Here is an 18526-nt window from a genome sequence, read left to right on the forward strand (position 1 = left end):
GTAAGTGATGGAGTTAAATACAGCGGGTTTTATTTGTTTCTTATGACATCTTATGATAATCATCTCTTATGCTACCAGTTATTAGTTCCCCGTTTGCAGAAGATTACCACTAGAGGGAGCTGTGATACACCGCACTTCATCCAACATACTATGAGGCTGTCAAAACACTCAATGAGCAGCATGCTTGTAGTTCAGTGAGATTACATTGACTTGCTGTAAACCCCCTAAAAAGTCTGACAAGAAGCTGTAAAGCCTTTCAGCATTAAAGCACTGAAAGAGTATTATAAATCTGAACAGTTGCCGCATTTTCCCATTGATTTTCACACTAATCCCCAGCAAGATATAAGCACAATAATAAAACCAAGGAGGGAAAATCATAACAAAGACTTGTTTAGAAAAGAAGTGTATTATCAGTAATCACAGACTGGCTGTATTATATAAAAATAAACACATTAAAACTAGACAGACTCGGTCAAGTTTTGTTCTAGAGAAAAAATCTTTTGCATATAAATTTGATTCTCCGGGGGTTTAAGGGTTACTTTGTGTTTTGTATAGCTTATAGGCCCTGAATACAATCCAGTGCAAAAATGTAGACACTGTGGCATGAATATCCAAGTGGGACTTGAAGTTCATGTGTCAATCTCTATTTCATACCCTTAAAATCTCAGAGAAGCTGAGCATCAAGACCTTTGATGGTGAGTGAGTTACCCGCATAGAGTTTTGCCCAAAGGTCAATAAAGTGAGAGTGTTCATTCATTCATGGGTAACAGTGTTGTAAAGCTCTGGAAGAGGGTGTCTGTGACACTACTTCTAATTGCAAGACCTTCTCGGGTTCCTGTAGTTCAGATTAATAATAGCTAATAATTCAGATTAAACTAGTTAATGTGTAAGTGTGTGTGTGTGTGTGTGTGTGTGTGTGTGTGTGTGTGTGTGTGTGTGGAGTCCTTTAGAGAATGGTTTAGTGTGATGTCATATTGCTCTGTTATTAATCCGTTAATTCTCTGATATTACAGATGAGCAAAGCATTAAATTAGTGCCGTGCAGAAAGCAGAGGCTTTCCAACATGTGTAATATGAAGTCATATTAATGTGGAACAGGTTTTCCTTCATCTGGACTCAGAGGCCCCCTCTGGACCACTGCCAAACCTCCACCCTCCGCTGTTCCCACATCAGACCACCTTACAAACTGGAGGCAGGGGGGGTTTGGAATGTATTTTGCCCTGTGTGATGTGATTGTTTGCAGAGAAATGGGTTGACCTTGCCCTCCAATGCCACACACACATACACACACTCGCTCTAGCCGAGCTGGAGGTGTGTGAGACAGACCTGCTGAGTGCAGGAGGTCTGGGACCCCTTCACCACTTCCTCCAGACAGAGAACAGAGGATCCAGTCAGCTGAAGCCAGGATGGGACAATAATGAGCCTTCCAGCAACCACCACCACCTCATTTATTCAAACTGTTGCCTCTAGCTTTTCTTCTTCTGGACCAAGCAGCTACAGGATCATACCAAATGAAGAGTTATACCCTAAGAAGCCGATTTAATAATGAGATTAAGCACTCAAAACTAAAGATTAAAATATTAGACGTGGGACTGTTTTAAATAGCAAGTACACAAAAGTATTCAGTCAAACATGAACTTGACTGAATACTGAGGCTGCGTATTGCTCAGAATGGCATGTGTGTGCAAGTGTGTGCCCTGTAAAAATGTGGTTTCCAATAGTAAATGTTTCATTTTCAAAGAAATGTGCCTACATTTTGAGAGCAATCGGATAGTTAGACAAAAAAACATTTGTTCTTAAAGACAAGTTTCAAACTCATAATTCAAATTATAAATTAATGCTCTTTGTTGAGTAAGATTTTTTTTTAAAGAATTAGTAGTTTTGTCAGTATTTGGTTATTAATCCGAAATATTTCTCCAAACTGTTTATTTTGACGTATCTAATTATCACAAATATTTATAGGCCGTCTATAGAAAAATGGTTAAAAAAATTATCATGTTTTAAGAAGCGCTAAACTGCGTGTATTTTAAGCGGCAATTCGGCAGATTTCGATTAACCTTGCAGGCCCATATTAATAATTAATTGACTTTTAGCAAATATTTCTGGAAAACTATATTTAAACTTAAAAAAAAAACAAACCTTGTGTTTCGAGGAATAGAGAAAATACTTGTAATTTTCTAAATAAATAAACGGATTGCAACAACCTTCCAATAGCCTGAAAACCAAAATACATTAATAATATGTTTCTTTTACGTAGGAATCCCTCTGAAATATATATATTTTTAAATCTTGTATGTTTGTATGTGGGTTTGCTGTTTCAGATAGATTAAAAAGCAGATGAGGTGAGTAATTAAACCAAAGTTAATTGCGAAAAAGTTTATTGTGGGAATTGTCCAGCCTATTTCTTTCTGCAGGACTGTTGTTCCAGCGGTGTCATCACACAAATACAGTTTAAAAGAAATGCAAAAGAGTCTTTGTTGTGCAAAAATATTTAAGTTGACGTTTTGACTTATCACTTAAGCTGAAAAGCAAAATCTTTGAGCAGTGGACTATAAAATACCTTCTGTAAACAAACATAATAAATGTGACGAACATTATTCAGGCCAATCTTTCTGGCAGGGAAACGCTAATCTGCCCAGACTGTATAGGCTCGGCTACATCAACAAAATAATCTACTGCAGCTTCTCTTGAATTTTCATTTTCCACCTCCCAAAAATGATTGTTTAGAAATGACTTTAGAAACTAGGCTGGTACTAAAAATGTGTAACATGTGGCCTATGGAAGCTTTTCATTCTAAGCTTCACATCAGCGTGGCAATCAGTGCGAAAACAGTGAATAACTTATCAGATCAAAATCCACGCTGCGTGTAACCTAATCGTCACCGCCAGCTTAAAACGCACAGATGTAGAGTGCGTCTGAGCGTATATACTGTTAGGCTTATTGGCGTGGTGTCCGAGCAGCTCGGAAACTTGATGGATCTGCATTTACACACACGAACACACACTAGCACACACACAATTACACACAGAGGGTACGGACCCTGTCTCTCCCAGTGGCAGCGCGCTCGCTGCAGTACCCGCTTGTCGCGTTATGCAGGAGAGGCTGTGGACCAAACTGCGGTAACCAGAGGTCTACACCTGGGATTTGGATCATTCAAAACGGTAAGAGCTGCAATTATGACTGCGTATTTGAACCAAAACATAGTCACGTGCAGGTGGATTAAATTTGAGACTTTCTCGTGCGTAAAAGAGCGCTATTTATGCGCAAGAATTGCCTGCAGGAGATAACATTTTTACATTAATTTGATGTAGTAATCTTGTAATCTTATTGTATCGAATAACTGCTGTGTTATATCCTAAGCCAGTATGTCAGTACATGTAAGCTCTAGTATTTTCTGGTAAGCTATTTTAGACCTTGTCCACCTGTCATGTCTAAGATGGTTATGTCGTGAATATCTCGGATATTTTGCTTAAATTATTAATCTGAAAATCTGGTTGATGCTTAAATTAATGCAAAAAAGATGAATGGAGACACTGCAGTTAAGCTGAATGGTGGAAATGTGTAATGCTGACCTCCCGGTGACCTCTTCAACTTTCAACTCTGGATGCCTCCGGTTATCAAGATCTACAGTAATCCAGTCAATGTGATGCGCGCTCGCGTCAACTCGATGCTGTTGCTACTATAGGCCCCTCCGTGCCCGAATAATCTCCTATAAAAAAGATCTCTGTATCTAGCCTCGAGTGAGATTATATTTGGGGGTTTATCTTGAAACAACCCAAATCCACGTCACATTTTCTTGGTATGTAGTAGCCCAACATATATGTAGATATATATAAAATTGTGCTTTAATCACCAATAATCACCACAGACACGAATCAATAACCTATTAGTACGTAAATAAATCTGCCAGCAGTTATCAGCTAATATGTCTTCTTTTCGCGTGAGGGGAATGCTCACACACGAATGAAAATTTGTCTAAAAAATCAGACCACTTCTCTCTTTTTTTCATTTTACTCTAGCTTTGCCGACAGTCTCCTTCCACTCACCCATCACGAGTCTAATGTTTATTTAATTCAAGCGTAAAATATCTCCCCTCTGTCCAGAAACAGGAAGTAACGCGTTTCTCTGATCAAGCAGGACATTTTCATGAATAATACAGATTTTTTTTTTCAGGTAGGAAATGAACCAGCGATCATTTTGTCAACTTGAAGTCTGTGTGACATAACACCAAGTGAGAAGGCTGTAAAATACATGATTGATGCGGTGGGGAAAATAGACGCTGTGAGAAAAAAATATCTATAAATATATATTTTCATATAAATGTATATAAATAAATAATTCCCCATCGAGGGTGCGTGCGTGCGTCTGGGTCTCTGTGTGTGTGTTTCTGCGCGCGTGATTGGCCAGTGTCACAGCCATGATTTGGGCTGCAGATACCGATGCACCGTGCAGACCTATGAGAGCGCGGGGTTGGCAAAAGGGGGAGGGCAGAGTACGTGAGGCGGACTTGACTGCATTTGTTGTGAAGGATCTGATGAGCTGGGTTCAGATCAAGGCTACCGCTGGGTCCGCGAGGACAATGGCGAGTGAGCGAGACAAATGAGGAAGGAATTACAGGCGCTGTGAGCAGATCTCAGACTTCGCCACAGCTGTGGACGGGAAGCAGCGAGGCGGACGCGCCTCTCCGTGTGCGAGCAGGGAGACGGACAGCGAAACGAAGAAGAAGAAGAAGAAAAAAAAAATAGACCAAAACTAAAAACTACAATATGACAAAGCTGCAGAGGAGACGTGGATTTTTTAAGAACCACCTTGGAAATATTTAAAATTTATATTTTTTTAAATTAAAAAAATATATACGTATATATACTCGCTCTACAGCCTGCAGAGCGCGCAGGAAGAGGATGAGAGTGTTTTCTGCAGGGGGAGCAGGGCAGTGCATTTGAGGTAAAGGCCCTCAGAGAGAGCACACAAAATAAACATGCCAGACATACACAGTGGTTAGATTTGATGTGCACTTTCAAAGCTGCAGGCTATGATTGTGGTAGCTGTACAGTTCTGTGCACTGTTAACACTGGAATGTAAACCTTCAGATATCATGTACTGTAAACCATGAACTCAGTGCATTTGTTACGGCATCTGTAAGTGCAGTCCAGTTTGGTAGCTGGGATGTTTAGATCTCATAAAACTGGTAGTGAATCTGAACCTTCTTCGAAAACAATGCTCAAGATCAAGCTGCACGTTTAATCTCATTTCAAGTGTAAGTCTGTAATTGGGTGATTGGATGAGTTAGTCTATTGTAACGCTATGTGAGCTATTGTAATCTATTGTGAGTGATTGCTCTTTTTAGGGAAACAAGGCCAGGAGTTCTTTGTGGGGGGTTTTCACCACAAACTCAAATTGTGGCCTCTTTGCGCTCCCTCTAACAAAAGACAGTTTTGTCCCATATATAATTTATTATTATTTAGAAATATTAGATATCCAGAGTGTCAAACAGCGCATAGAATTTGATCAGATAAACCAGTAAAATGGGCGAATGTCTGGTGTGTGTGTGTGTGTGTGTGCGTGTGTGTGTGTGTGTGTGTGTGTGTGTGTGTGTGTGTGTGTGTGTGTGTGTGTGTGTGTGTGTGTGTGCATCAGTGGGACATGGCAAACGGAGGGGACCAGTACGGCCTTGCAGAGCCCCCTGACTCGGACTGTATGGATTCCCCAAAAGAGACCAAACAGGAAAATCCCAGCTTCACCCTGAACTCACCAGCTTCACCGCAGAGCGCGTCCAGTCAGCAGGTACCAACCTGTAGCTTACTCTGGATTTTAATTTAAATTTACTTAAAAAAAAATTAATTCAATGTTGTTGATTTTTTTTTACCAAACAAATAATAGCTGCTCGTCCAGTCATATTTTTTATAGAAATAAAAACAATAATTTCTGGATGCAGAAAAAAGTAAACAAAACTTTGTCATTGCTGTTGGTTTAATTTGCCACGGATTTGGCTTATAATACCTATTAATTACTAAATAATTATTTAAATATAACTAGAGTTTAAACTTTAACTCGTGCACTCATTATATTTTTGTACAGGGGATGGAGGGAATCAAAGTTTTCCTTCATGATAGGGAACTTTGGACCAAGTTTGATGAAGTAGGAACGGAAATGATCATCACCAAGGCTGGAAGGTAAAACTGTCGAATGACTTTAACACAAAGTAATTTTTATTGGTGGTTCGTGTTGTCCCACTTAAAAACATTGCAAATTATTCTTAATGTCACACTTTTGATCAAAACATAAACCTAACGGGACAAAATACAGTACGCGGGTGCCACCGGGCCTCAGCAGGGAAATTTTCTAAAGGAAACCAAATCCCTAAAGGAATCATTTATTTTTTATTTTTTATTTTATTCATTTAAAAAAAAAAAAAAAAATCAATATTTAATCATATATGTCGCTGTTTTTATTTGTTTTTTTCTGGCTGTGCTCCCTGCAGGAGGATGTTCCCCAGTTATAAAGTGAAGGTCACAGGACTCAACCCGAAAACCAAGTACATTCTCCTGATGGACATCATTCCCGGAGATGACCATCGCTACAAATTCGCAGACAACAAATGGTTCGTAGGAACATGTCTAAAACACGGTATACACACTTACAGGACATTCAAAGTCATGTTAGTATGGTAGTGAACGTTGTATGGCAGTGTGTTCGGGGTATAGGTCAGCTTCCCCACCAAAAAATAATCTGAATATATAAATGTTTTAAGGGTATGGTAAAACAGAAAGAGGATGATAACAAATATACAGCTGTTTAAAATAAATGAATAAATACAATAATAGCTTTCCGAAAAAATAAATCAATCAAAATTTCCATTTCCAGATCTCAGATTCCGCCATCTCCGTCCCCCTCTTTGCATATGAACCTTATATCAAGAAACCTCTGAACTTAACTCTGGGTAAACCTTGTTGTTGTGGGTTTATACCCTCCACTCCACCCACGCTTGTGCACTCTGTAAAGGTCGGGTCCTTCTTACAGACTGGGATGGCCTAGTTCCCTGTGTTTCCCCCCCGTTTCTGCCCGCCGGTTAAATCGGAATATGACGGGTTCACAGGGCGGACAGACGGCGCAGACCGGATTAAAATCTCCAATTCAGCTGTGTGTGTGTGTGTGTGTGTGTGTGTGTGTGTGTGTGTGTGTGTGTGTGTGTGTGTGTGTGTGTGTGCTGCTGAAGGGAAATCCGACGGACAACTGACTCTGCAGCAAGATATCTGCCCCTTCAGAGCATCATTTGGTTATTACAAAGACACATGGGGTCTGTGGATTACCTGACACAAAGTCCCAGCTCAGAGAGTAAAGTTACTGGAGGAGCTCGGTGTTTACACTGTAGCCTGTAAGTCGCTGCTGGTCCGTAGGGCTTTGTTTCACCTTGTCCTGGGAGTTTGTAGAAATATTTTTGCCTTCCGGTGTAGGAGGATGCACAATACTTTCCACAAATGATGAAAAGTTCACACATCACAGACTCCCAGGCTAAACAGAAGCCTAAATCATTTCTGACACCGCGGAATCAATTCTTAATACTTTAGGAGCTGAATGTCCATGACACTATTGGTAGTTTCCACGCACATGCGCCCTAGTTGTTTGGGAAAATACATATCGACTCGTTTATGCTGTGCAAAGTATCCAAAGTATGTGGGGGGAAAACTCACCTGTACAAATATATAACATGTGCAGATGTTTTCTCTGTCTGTTTCTCAGTGACTACAAGGAATTAGGAAAATAATGAATAATAAAGATGGTAGACCTTTATTGTTATTTTTCATAATTATTAAAAAAATACAGGTTATGTTAACGATTTCAGACTTTTGCCTGGAAATACGCGCTAGAGCAGTTTAGGAGGAAACGGTTCATTTGGGTTAACCGAGTTAAGGTCCAGATGTGGGTGTCTGCGTAAGCTCCAGCAAAACATAGTTTGTCTAATTAAAGAACCAACCAGGCCTTCTGCAGCCGGCGGCAGCGCTGGCCTGCTACACCACGAAAACCACTGTGACCGTGTGTGTGTCAGTGTCAAAGCATTTTCCGATCCACCGCGTTTCCTTGGTCATAAAGGTCGATAACGGGGAAGGCAGAGCCCGCGATGCCCGGTAGGCTCTACGTCCATCCGGACTCTCCCGCCACAGGGGCGCATTGGAGCCGCCAGCTTGTCTCTTTCCAGAAACTCAAACTCACCAACAACCACCTGGACCCCTTTGGACACGTGAGTCTGTCTGCTTAACAGTATTTTTTTGCTTGTTTGCTTTGTTTCTGTGTCTGTCACAGACAGAACAAGAACACACGCTCTTCTCTGTTTGATACAATAAAAAAAGTTTGCCCTTTGAATTTAGTTCCATTATTTTTTACTTATAATAAGCATACAAACCATCAGCTGTCCTAATGAAGGTGGCCTGCGGGCCAAACTAAATAGCCTTTATACGCATTTTAAATAATTAAACCTGAGAGGTGTTTTCAGTGTAAGAAAAATGACTATACAAAGTACAGCACAGGCCCGGTCAGCCAACAAGGTCTCGGTCAGCAGGCAGGCAAAACCCGAGGAGCCCGTGAAGCTCACTCCTGGGGGTATAACTCACCCGACATCACAACACAACACAAATCACCGCGAGAGCCGCACAGCTCACACTGCACACTTGAGATGAGACACATACGGTTACAAGCGCGTGAGAGCAGATGATAGGCTATCGTTTAGCGCGCGCCTCTTGGTTCCAGTGCATGCGCACGCAGAAAAAAGGAAAAAAGACGAAAGAAAGGACACAACTGTAATATTTTTATACTTAAATAAGTATAAGTAATATAGAGATAATCTGCAAGTTTGCCGTTAAACCGAGAGCCCCCTGCGTAAACAAACGTGGTCTCGCCCAAACGCGCGCCGAGAGGGCCGCCATCCAGCCAAGAACCACTTGTGGAGTTGTCAGTGTCGTGGGAAATAGTTTAGACCGTGCGCAGAATTCACAGTTTTTAATAGTTTAAAGTTACCAGTATGTCCAAACTAAAGCTTAAAGTCTTTAACTATATTAAACGGGAATGAATCAGAAAGTCTAATTAGACATACGCGGAAATAGTTTGTTGATGATCAGTGAGTGCTGAACACATTTTTTAAATTCTGCATTATACCAGATGGTTGCTCGGGTGCAATTTATTCAAAAGGCTTTAAATGTCATACAAGTTTAATTAACAAAGATTAATATGTTGATTTAAAATGGGTTTTTTATGTATATTTATTTCCTTTTTTTCTTTACTTTATAGGACAACATGACCTTCATGAATAATTTTTGCAATTTTTCTAACCAATGCAGATGAAAAAAACCAAAACACTTGCAGGGTTCACATTACTGTGAGAAAATTAGTCTCGGATTGTAACTGTATAAACAAAGATCCTTTATTGTTTTTACTGCTGACATTCACTTTGATCCTACTCACAGGTAATCTCTGTTTTAAACATTTATGTCAGCCAAGGATTCTGGAAATCAAAGTACCTTTACATGGGATTAATCGCCACCTGGATTCTAAAGTCTAGATCCAAGCATCTGCTAGTGATTTTCTGGAAACATGACAGGCCTGTCAGTCTCACCTACATAATATCTCCCCCATGTAGATAATACTCAACTCTATGCACAAATACCAGCCTCGTCTCCATATTGTCAAGGCAGATGAGAACAATGGCTTTGGTTCCAAAAACACAGCTTTCTGCACTCACATCTTCCCCGAGACTGCCTTCATCGCTGTGACGTCCTATCAGAACCACAAGGTAAGCCTAATGCAGAGCACACTACGAAGCACTGTTAAACATGGGGAGCCAACTGCAAATGCTGTAGCAAGTACTGGAAGTTTCACAATGTATATGAGTACAGTAGGGGTACTCTAAGTAACACAGATGCATTAGAAGTCCTTATAATGGTATAAGAACCCTTTAATGATGTTTATACAGTTTAACAATTGTTGATGTGAATATAAAGTGTAGAGTGATTTTACTGGCTGAGCTACAGTATGTTACAGTTATTCAAACAATAATGGAAATGGATTTCATTTTAATATTTGCACGTAAGAGCTGCTCTACTGTCACATCAGTGACAGATGCATGCATATTTTTTGGCATTTTGGTCAGTAGTTATAGTCAAATTTCTTTCTCACACACACAAAGGCTCTCACACACACAGGCGCACGCACGCACACACACACACACACACACACACACAGACACACACACACACACACACACACACACTGTTTGTATTACTGTCTTTATTTTGTATCCAAAAAGCCAATTAGCATGCTCTTTGTTTATGCGTCATAGCTTAGTATTTGTAAACATGTAAACATTAAGTTTCTCCCTTTCTCTCTCTGTGTGTGTGTTTATATGTGTGCACGAGCTTGTGTGAGTGTCAGCCTCTAATGACCTGTTTCTTTCCTTTAATCTGAGCTGAGCTAGTTTCCTCGGCATCTATTAGAAACACAGATTGCTGAGGCTTTGAGCCTCATTGCTGAATACGTTCACATGCGATGGCTTCATTTTCATCACGTTTAATTTTCATAACAAATAACTAACTTAAATAGTTACAACTAAGAAAGTTTTCTGTCACAATTTATATTTCTATAGTTTGTCTTTTGGTTTTCTTTTAGAAATTATAACTTGTAAGCAAAATGTTTTGGTAGACAAAACAGAAGCAAAAATCTTTGTAGCTTTAATGTGGCATTCTTCATTTTATTTATTATACAATTAAAGTTGAGGTTAAAACCCCCCAATAATAATGATTTAATCCATCAGAAGGCATTTTGAGCTTATAACCAATTTGCATTGCATTGTTTTCTGTACATAGATATACTGCAATGTATTTCAACTTTAGCTATAATTATTATCATTATAGTGTCAAGTTTGCATAAAATACTATAGGTAATACATGTACTTCATAATAATAAAATGATAATAATTGTTAAATTATTATATTTAATACAAGTATGTAATTATAAGTACAGTATACTTCTTGCTTGCAATACATTTTTATCACAAAGTCTATGTATACGTTCATATATAAATAAATATATTTCTCAAATATATATATATATATATATAGTAAGACTTTGTATTTGTATGACTTTTACACTTACAGTGCTACAATAATAATAATAATATGATATATTACAGTGATAAAAATGTCCAGAAGAATTATTACAGCTCTTCTTCTTCTTCTTCTTCTTCTTCTTCTTCTTCTTCTTCTTATTATTATTATTATTATTATTATTATTATTATTATTATTATTATTAGAGATTGTATTAATTTTTTCAATTCTTTTGGTGAAACATATGATTACTAAAAAGCTTTATAGTTACATGGTAGCTATAGTTAACACAAGCAGTATAAATAAGTAATATGTAAGACACTAATGTGGTGCTAAATAGAAATCAGAGCTCTTTAGCCAGCAGTTTGGTGTGGGTTATCAGTATTTTCAGCACTTCAAAGTTTGTTTGGACCTGAGCTCGTGTCAGATCTTCAGCCGGCTCGCCTCTTGTGTGATGGTCTTGGACTTTGACCAAATGAAATCCCTCAAAAACCGCAAAGATTTACCTCCATGACATCACTGGGAGAAGTTTGAAGCTTTAACATCAAAGCTCAAAGCTTTGGACCTCTAAAAGCTTTGGCCTGAAATCCTTAAACCTGGCGACTGTTTGGGTAAACAGTTTATTCTGTGTCAGCTGGCGAGAACACTGTTCGCTCCGTTAGAAACGTAAGCGGCTGAGGAATGTTGGCCATGCAGAGCTCCAGCAGTCCTCCTTTTAACACTTGCAGGGCCTCCGAATAATAGTAAACCATTGATTTAGTCAATGGAAGAAAAAACAAAACAAAACAGAGCATGCCTTTGGGCCTGCAGACCTGTACAAGTAAAATATTGCTCTGCTTTGTCCTCAGATTACACAGCTGAAGATAGAGAATAATCCTTTTGCTAAGGGATTCAGAGGCAGCGACGACAATGAGCTGCATCGCATGGCAAAGCTACAAGGGTGAGTACAGCTTCGTTGATGTGTGTGTGCTTGTGAGCTTTTATAAGACACAATTGCTATTCTTCTCTCTCAACCTCCATCAGCTCGGAGGGGGAGGTTGTTATGATGGGGTACATATGGTCTAAGACACAAGTGTGTCTGTGAGTGGAGCCAAGTGGTATAAAGAGATGTCAGCCATTGTCACCTGAAGGTTGATCTTACCCTGAAAGCCCGCCCTGAACATGCAGCACAAACACAAACGCACACCCAGCATCATTTCCTTTGCTGCATTGATAAGTCCATGATATCATGTTGCTGCTGGTCTATTTAGGCTGTCACCACTGATCAGCTGACAGGCCTATATTGTGTCGGGTTGCGTGCTGAACTAATCTCCATTTGAGTGGTGTTGTGGCAGGCAGTTTAGAGGTTTTTGCAAGCCAATGGGATAGGCTGTCACTGAAGGGAGGTTGAGGAAAGACAAGGGGGGAGACAGAGGGTGGGAGAGCAGCATTAAATGCAGAACTCCTGCTTTATTGGAGAGGAGAGGATATGAGAGGACAGGAGAGGAGAGGAGAGGAGATTCTATGTGAAGTGACAGGGATGAATGTTTATTTTTAGAACGTTGAATTATCTCACAACAGCACTGTGTATATGTGTGTGTGTGTGTGTGTGTGTGTGTGTGTGTGTGTGTGTGTGTATGCATGCACGAGTGTGTTACTGTCTCAGTGGGAGTCAGGGCGATGTGGCCCGCTGTCTCCCGCACATCACTGAGTTCACCAAGAGGGCAGTGTGCACAGAAAGAGATCAGAGCTGAAAGGATGGAGAATATCTAAATAGACTTGAAGGAAAAGGGGCAAAAAACAAGAATTCAAGAATTAAACCAAGCAGAATTTAATAATAAGAATATAATAATACATGCACAGATTTGCAGATTTGAGAACAGAAGGCTTGTGCTGCTTTCCTGTGCTTGTTACAACATCTGAGATAAACTGTTACCCCATGCTGTAATCTTGTTTTCCTCTCTGTTACAGCAAGGATTACCCAGTGGTCCCTCGTAGTACTGTCCGTCAAAGAGCCTGTTCTTCTGGGAGTCCCTTCAGTGGGGAGGGTCGCGGTTTGCGGGGCTCCCCCGAGGCTGTTGGGTCTCCTTATAGCTGTGAGAACGGCTTGAATGGTAGCAGCCCTCAGGAGCTACTGAGTGCTCCACCCACGCATTACACCCTGCCTCATCCACACCTGCAGTCTGGCCAACAGCAGCAGGTGTACCACTGCACCAAGAGAAAAGGTAAGAGGAAACCATATAAGTAAGTAAATCATATAATGATGAAGACAAAGGGAATACAGAGTTTTATTTAATATAAAGTTTTGTCTTTTTGAATGAGCATTCAAGGATGCACCATCATCCTTCCAGCTTCCAGCTTGTTTTCAAAAGCATTCATGAGAATATATATATGTATATATATACATATATATATAGATAAATAGATAGATAATTACTAACTAATTAGTAATTAGTTAGTAAATTAGTATTTTAACTAACCAACAACAAAGACGTTCATCTACCAGTGGGTGATGTAGTGAAGTTTATATTAAACTATTATTCTACACTCTGCTTGACAAGGAGAGTGTTATTATTATTATTATTATTATTATTATTGTTGTTGTTGTTGTTGTTGTTGTTATTGTTATTATATAATTTGCCTATATTTAATTGAAAAATGTTGAAGCTGCAAAACTTCGAGTGATTTTGAAAAAAAATGTGCTCATTGACAAGTGATGGCAACCACTTCAGACCACTTTCAGACCACTTTCAGACCACTTTCAGAAAAGACATGTTTATTATGTTATACTGCCCTGCATTGTTGTATTTTCTATTCCATAATGCACCAAAGTCTTGGAGTAGGTGATAGGTCTGGTCTGGACGCAGGACAGTTTATCAGCTGACTCTTACTTGGCAACATTTGACATTGTTTGCTATTGTACTGCTGAAATAAGCCAGTACTTCCCTGAATGGCAGCATATGTTGCTCAATAACTTGTATTTATTGTTCGGCATTAATGGAGTCTTTAAAGATGTTACACATGTCACATCATGGAGGGCCTGAGTATAAATGTCTATGAACTGTAAGTGTTCTTCTTTTTTTCATGGGAAAGTTTAAAATTGCGACATTAGTGGTGAAATGTGTTCACTGGTGATGGTTTCCTGAGCCCACGGAGTCCTTTCTACAGCAGAATGTTGTCTATTTTAGGGCACCAAAGCTCAGTATTGGTCTTGGTTTTTTTATTTACAGAGATTTCTCTAAATTCTCTGAACCTTTTATTACCTTTATTTGTACAGTGTATGATGAATTAGCTAAATTGTTTGCAGTTTTTTTAAATTAAGAAACAGAAGTCTTATTTTGAAATTAAAGTCTTATTCATAATGGGGAACCCCTCTTCATATTTACTTCTAAAAACTTCAAGACTTACAGCCTTAAAATGGGATCAAATCCAAAAACGTGCATTAAAAAATGAATGAAATAAAATTTCTTAGTTTCAGCATTTGACATGTTGGCATTGTGTTATTTGTAATTAAATATAATGATTAAACGATTCACAAATGATGGCATTCTGTTATCTTTGACATTTTACATAGATCCCCCATTGATCTGGGCGCAGTTCTGGTGCTTTGATGTTTATTTAAAGGGTTGTTTTTTTCTACAAACAGCATTGCCAAAATTAGAAAGTAGTGAAAAGAGTTATAGACAGGCCTACTTTGAAATTTGAAACGTCATGTGTACATTTTTTGTGTGTCTCAGCTACTTAAACTGTAGTAAATGGGAAGTTATAAATTGAAAGCTGGAACTCTCGCAGTTCTCATTTATCTTCAACTTCAAATGGAAAACCAGCATTTTTTTTCTCTGTCTTTCTGTAGTGGAGGAAAACTGCTCCTCAGAAAACCACCAGCTTTCATACAAGAAACCCTTCATTGGTAGTTCACCAAGTGAAGGGGAATCGTACTATCACCCCTCCTCCTATCCCCCTCCTCCACCCGGTCTAACCAACAACCCAGCCCTGGGGCTCACTGACTCTCCTTACAGCTCTGACATGGGACAGCGTCAGGCCTGCATGTTTGCCGGATCGGAGCCCAGAATGGATGAACTCAGCTGTGCATCCTGGTCATACCCCTGCCCCATCTCTACTGCCATGACCCCAATGGAGCCCTACCCGCCTTACACCTCTCATCCACCCTACAGCTCCAGTCCTCAGGGCTCTCGACTCAGCGCTATAGCCCACCAGACCTCTCCGCCACTTGGAGAACACATCACCCACGATCCCTACCAGAGACAGAACTCCGCACCTCCATCTCAGAGCTCCCAAAACATTCACAGCAGGCAGCTCGGCTCTCCTCTCAGAGAATATCCCCGATACACGCCCAATCTGTCTCCTCCTCTCTACCACACACTAGAGACGCACACACACATCCGGTGTGGAGTGCCAGAATGGAGTGCAGCCTCCTAACTAAACCAGAGGATATATCTAAAGACTGATGAGTGGACAGAGATTCCTAGTCCCAAATTTAAAGAGTCTTCTTTTCGCTCTTCTGAAAGAAGCTGCACTACATATGGACTAAATATGATATTAATTTTGTAATATAATTGTGAAAAGTGTGATCTTGTGCTGTGTGAAGCGGTCTCATCTGTTAGTCATGTTTCTCCCCTCTGCTGGAAGGAGTAGTAGATTGTTGAGGACAGGACCTGGACAACAATGATGCTCAAAAGAAAAGCTCCTTCTAACTGCAAAGTGAAAATCAAAGTTTGTGTTTTGTTGTCTTTGCGTAACTCAAAGACTGGTGTGATTCAAATGATTGCGCTGTGAGCACTAGGCTTGTTCTCCTCTCAGTGACTCCCACTTTTTTTGGTATTGTGAAGGATTTAAATTGTGACCCACTGTCAGACAGGCAGTAACATTTACTGACCAAAATAATCTGAGCTCTCACAGCAGAGCCTAAGGGAGACATTTTTCCTCTTTAGTGTTCAAAGCGCAGCTCTATGCTCAGTCTCGGTGAAGGAGAAAAGGCATGAGTTGTCCGAGTGAGCGTGTGCGCGCGTGAGCCTGTGTATATGTAAAGCCTATGTCAGCTCAGCTCAAGAATGCTATGAGTTCATTTCCAATGAGACAGGCAGTGGTAGCTGCAGGCACTGCACCATCGAGATAAACAGTTTGTTTAGACCGCGCTACAGGCCCAAAGACCTGTAAACACTGTTTCCACTGCATTCTGGGTAAATGCACAACTCAGCGTCACACAGCTGTCACCGCTGTCCTCTCAGTCACCCTAGCCTGACCAATCAGCTTGCTCTGCTCACTCGGAACACGCCAATGAGCGCGTGGCTTTCTTTTATCCTTAGCTGACCAGTCGGATCAGGGGTGCAGCGCGTGTTATACGTTCGTGCGTTGGGCCCATTTTTGTTTGTTTGTGAATTATTCATGAGTCCAGTGGTGATCCTTGACACGTGAGGATTGCTCAGCAATCACAAAGAAACACAGAGCTGTAAATGTTGATACACCAACTCCTGTTGTCTTTTCATTTTAAGTTGAATTAGTCCCTGTCATACATACAGCCTTACTTCATTGCTTGCTAGATTTGGTTAAGTACGCACATTTCCCTGCAGTCCTTGGGACACATTTTAATCCTTGTAGCTAAATGTGAAAAAACAAGCAAACAAAAGAAACAAACAAGAAGTGTGGCCCTTTTTGTGAAGAATAGATACAGGCCTCTGGTTTATGTGTTAACGGTCTGTTTTTTTATATCCAGGTGTTTTAACATGCAGTAACTTGTGATATGGTGCTCTAACATTACAAATTATTCATCCAGAGAGAAGATCCTCATCATTCCTTGATATCTATTCGATTTGTGTGTGTGTGAGAATGTGTGTGCGTGACGTTGAAATAAGAATTGATTGTTCTTTTTAGTTTGGTTTTTTTTTTTAGCCCTGTTCCTGCCAATAGTATTTATTACTCTAGATTTGTAAAGAATAGTTTGTTGTTTGTGAAATAAGACGGTATTGTTCGGAGATCATTGTTTCTCTATGAGGGTTTGTTTCCAGTTTTGCCCTCCATCTTCAAGTGGTGATAAATATTTGTGATAAACAAACTTTTCTGTTCTATGAAATTACAAAAAAAAGGGATTTATAAACAGAAATTGAATAAATTTTAGAGAGAAAGTCCTTTGGTTGGAGCATTCTTCTTTGTGACTAGGCAGGGACACAGCAGGGACAAACGATTAACATTCCCGGCGGGTTATTTAAAGTATGTTCGGCACCTCTGGAGTGGAAACTCTTTTAAGTGGAGGGCAGTTTATCTATTTTGAGGCATGTATGAATTTGAAAGATCTGATAACAAGTGTAAGCTCATTCAACAGTGTTGGAGAGAATTGTTTAAAGTGTAAGAGTGTTTACTATGCTGTCTTATCAAGCATAACGGACCCCAGTGTCTGTTACTCTTCTTCTCAGCAGCCAAACCTCCAGAGTAGTCTGGGAGCTGCACATACCTTGTCCACCTCTTCTTATCTCTGACAGGTTGTTTGGCATCTCTAGTCTCCACCAGCTGGACCGCCTCACTGACAACCTGCTGCCCAGAAAAGGGAGGGGTCTGTTGGGATCGAGGACAAAGGAAGGTGGGGGTGTGTTGGTGGTCCCCACACTTCTCTTAGACTCCTTTCCAAATTGCCGTTTGCCATCCTGCCGTCTCATGTTCCTGTGTCTCCACAAGAAAATCCTCATATATTGCTACACCTGACAATTCAGAACTGATTTTTTTCTTTTATTGCAAAAGTGTTTAAATAGCCTTTAACCATTGTATTTTAATTGAATTACATACTTTATGTTTGTTAGAAGTTTTCAAACTTTCCTTTCCCTTTTGTTCCTTTTGTTCCTTCCTCTGTCTGTCATACACCACGAGGTCAAAGGCTAAGCAGGCAGCTCTTTAGAGGGTCTGTTCCTCGTTAACCCTTTCGTCTCCAGAGACAAAGGATCTCTGGGGCCTCCAATGCTACAAGGAGAATCAGAGAGTTTCATGCCTGCTTATAGTGTGAGGGGGCTCTGTGATGTCTCTTTATGGCTGGGAAGTTAAGAGTAAAGCGCTGGCTTAAGTGTTGAGGTAATATTAAACACAGCAAGCGCAGGTTGTGTGTGTGTGGTGTGTGTAAAGGACCTTAATTAATCAGTGGAGGACTTTCTCAGACCAGCTGGTTAGACAGTAGATTGATGAACCTTTGTGATCAAAGAGCCTAAGTGGTGCTTATCATTATCTCCCCATCACCCCCCCTCCAGCACACACACACACACACACACACACACACACACACACACACACACACACACACACACACACACACACACAAGCTTCAGAGCTATAACCCTCTCCCATACTAATTTTTTTCTGCTTATCCAAATTTGCTCATCCAACAGTCGTTTCCAACAGTCATAGAGTGTAAACAACACACACACAAACACATCAAGATACCACATGTTAAA

At 40.2% G+C, this 18526-nt stretch overlaps 1 protein-coding gene across 1 annotated transcript; it reads left to right on the forward strand.

Moving 5' to 3' along the window:
• The first annotated feature begins 4541 nt into the window (after positions 1 to 4541).
• Positions 4542 to 17215, forward strand: LOC102788882 (T-box transcription factor TBX5-like). Its single transcript, XM_006784192.2, has 9 exons — positions 4542 to 4943; positions 5637 to 5783; positions 6078 to 6172; positions 6481 to 6600; positions 8091 to 8238; positions 9631 to 9783; positions 11942 to 12033; positions 13044 to 13297; positions 14926 to 17215. The coding sequence occupies exons 2-9, from the start codon at positions 5643 to 5645 to the stop codon at positions 15510 to 15512; spliced, it is 1590 nt and encodes a 529-aa protein (XP_006784255.1). The 5' UTR covers positions 4542 to 4943; positions 5637 to 5642; the 3' UTR covers positions 15513 to 17215.
• Positions 17216 to 18526: the final 1311 nt, after the last annotated feature.

Source organism: Neolamprologus brichardi, chromosome 12 (assembly GCF_056152115.1).
Source record: "Neolamprologus brichardi isolate AB-2024 chromosome 12, ASM5615211v1, whole genome shotgun sequence".
NCBI lineage: Eukaryota > Metazoa > Chordata > Actinopteri > Cichliformes > Cichlidae > Neolamprologus > Neolamprologus brichardi.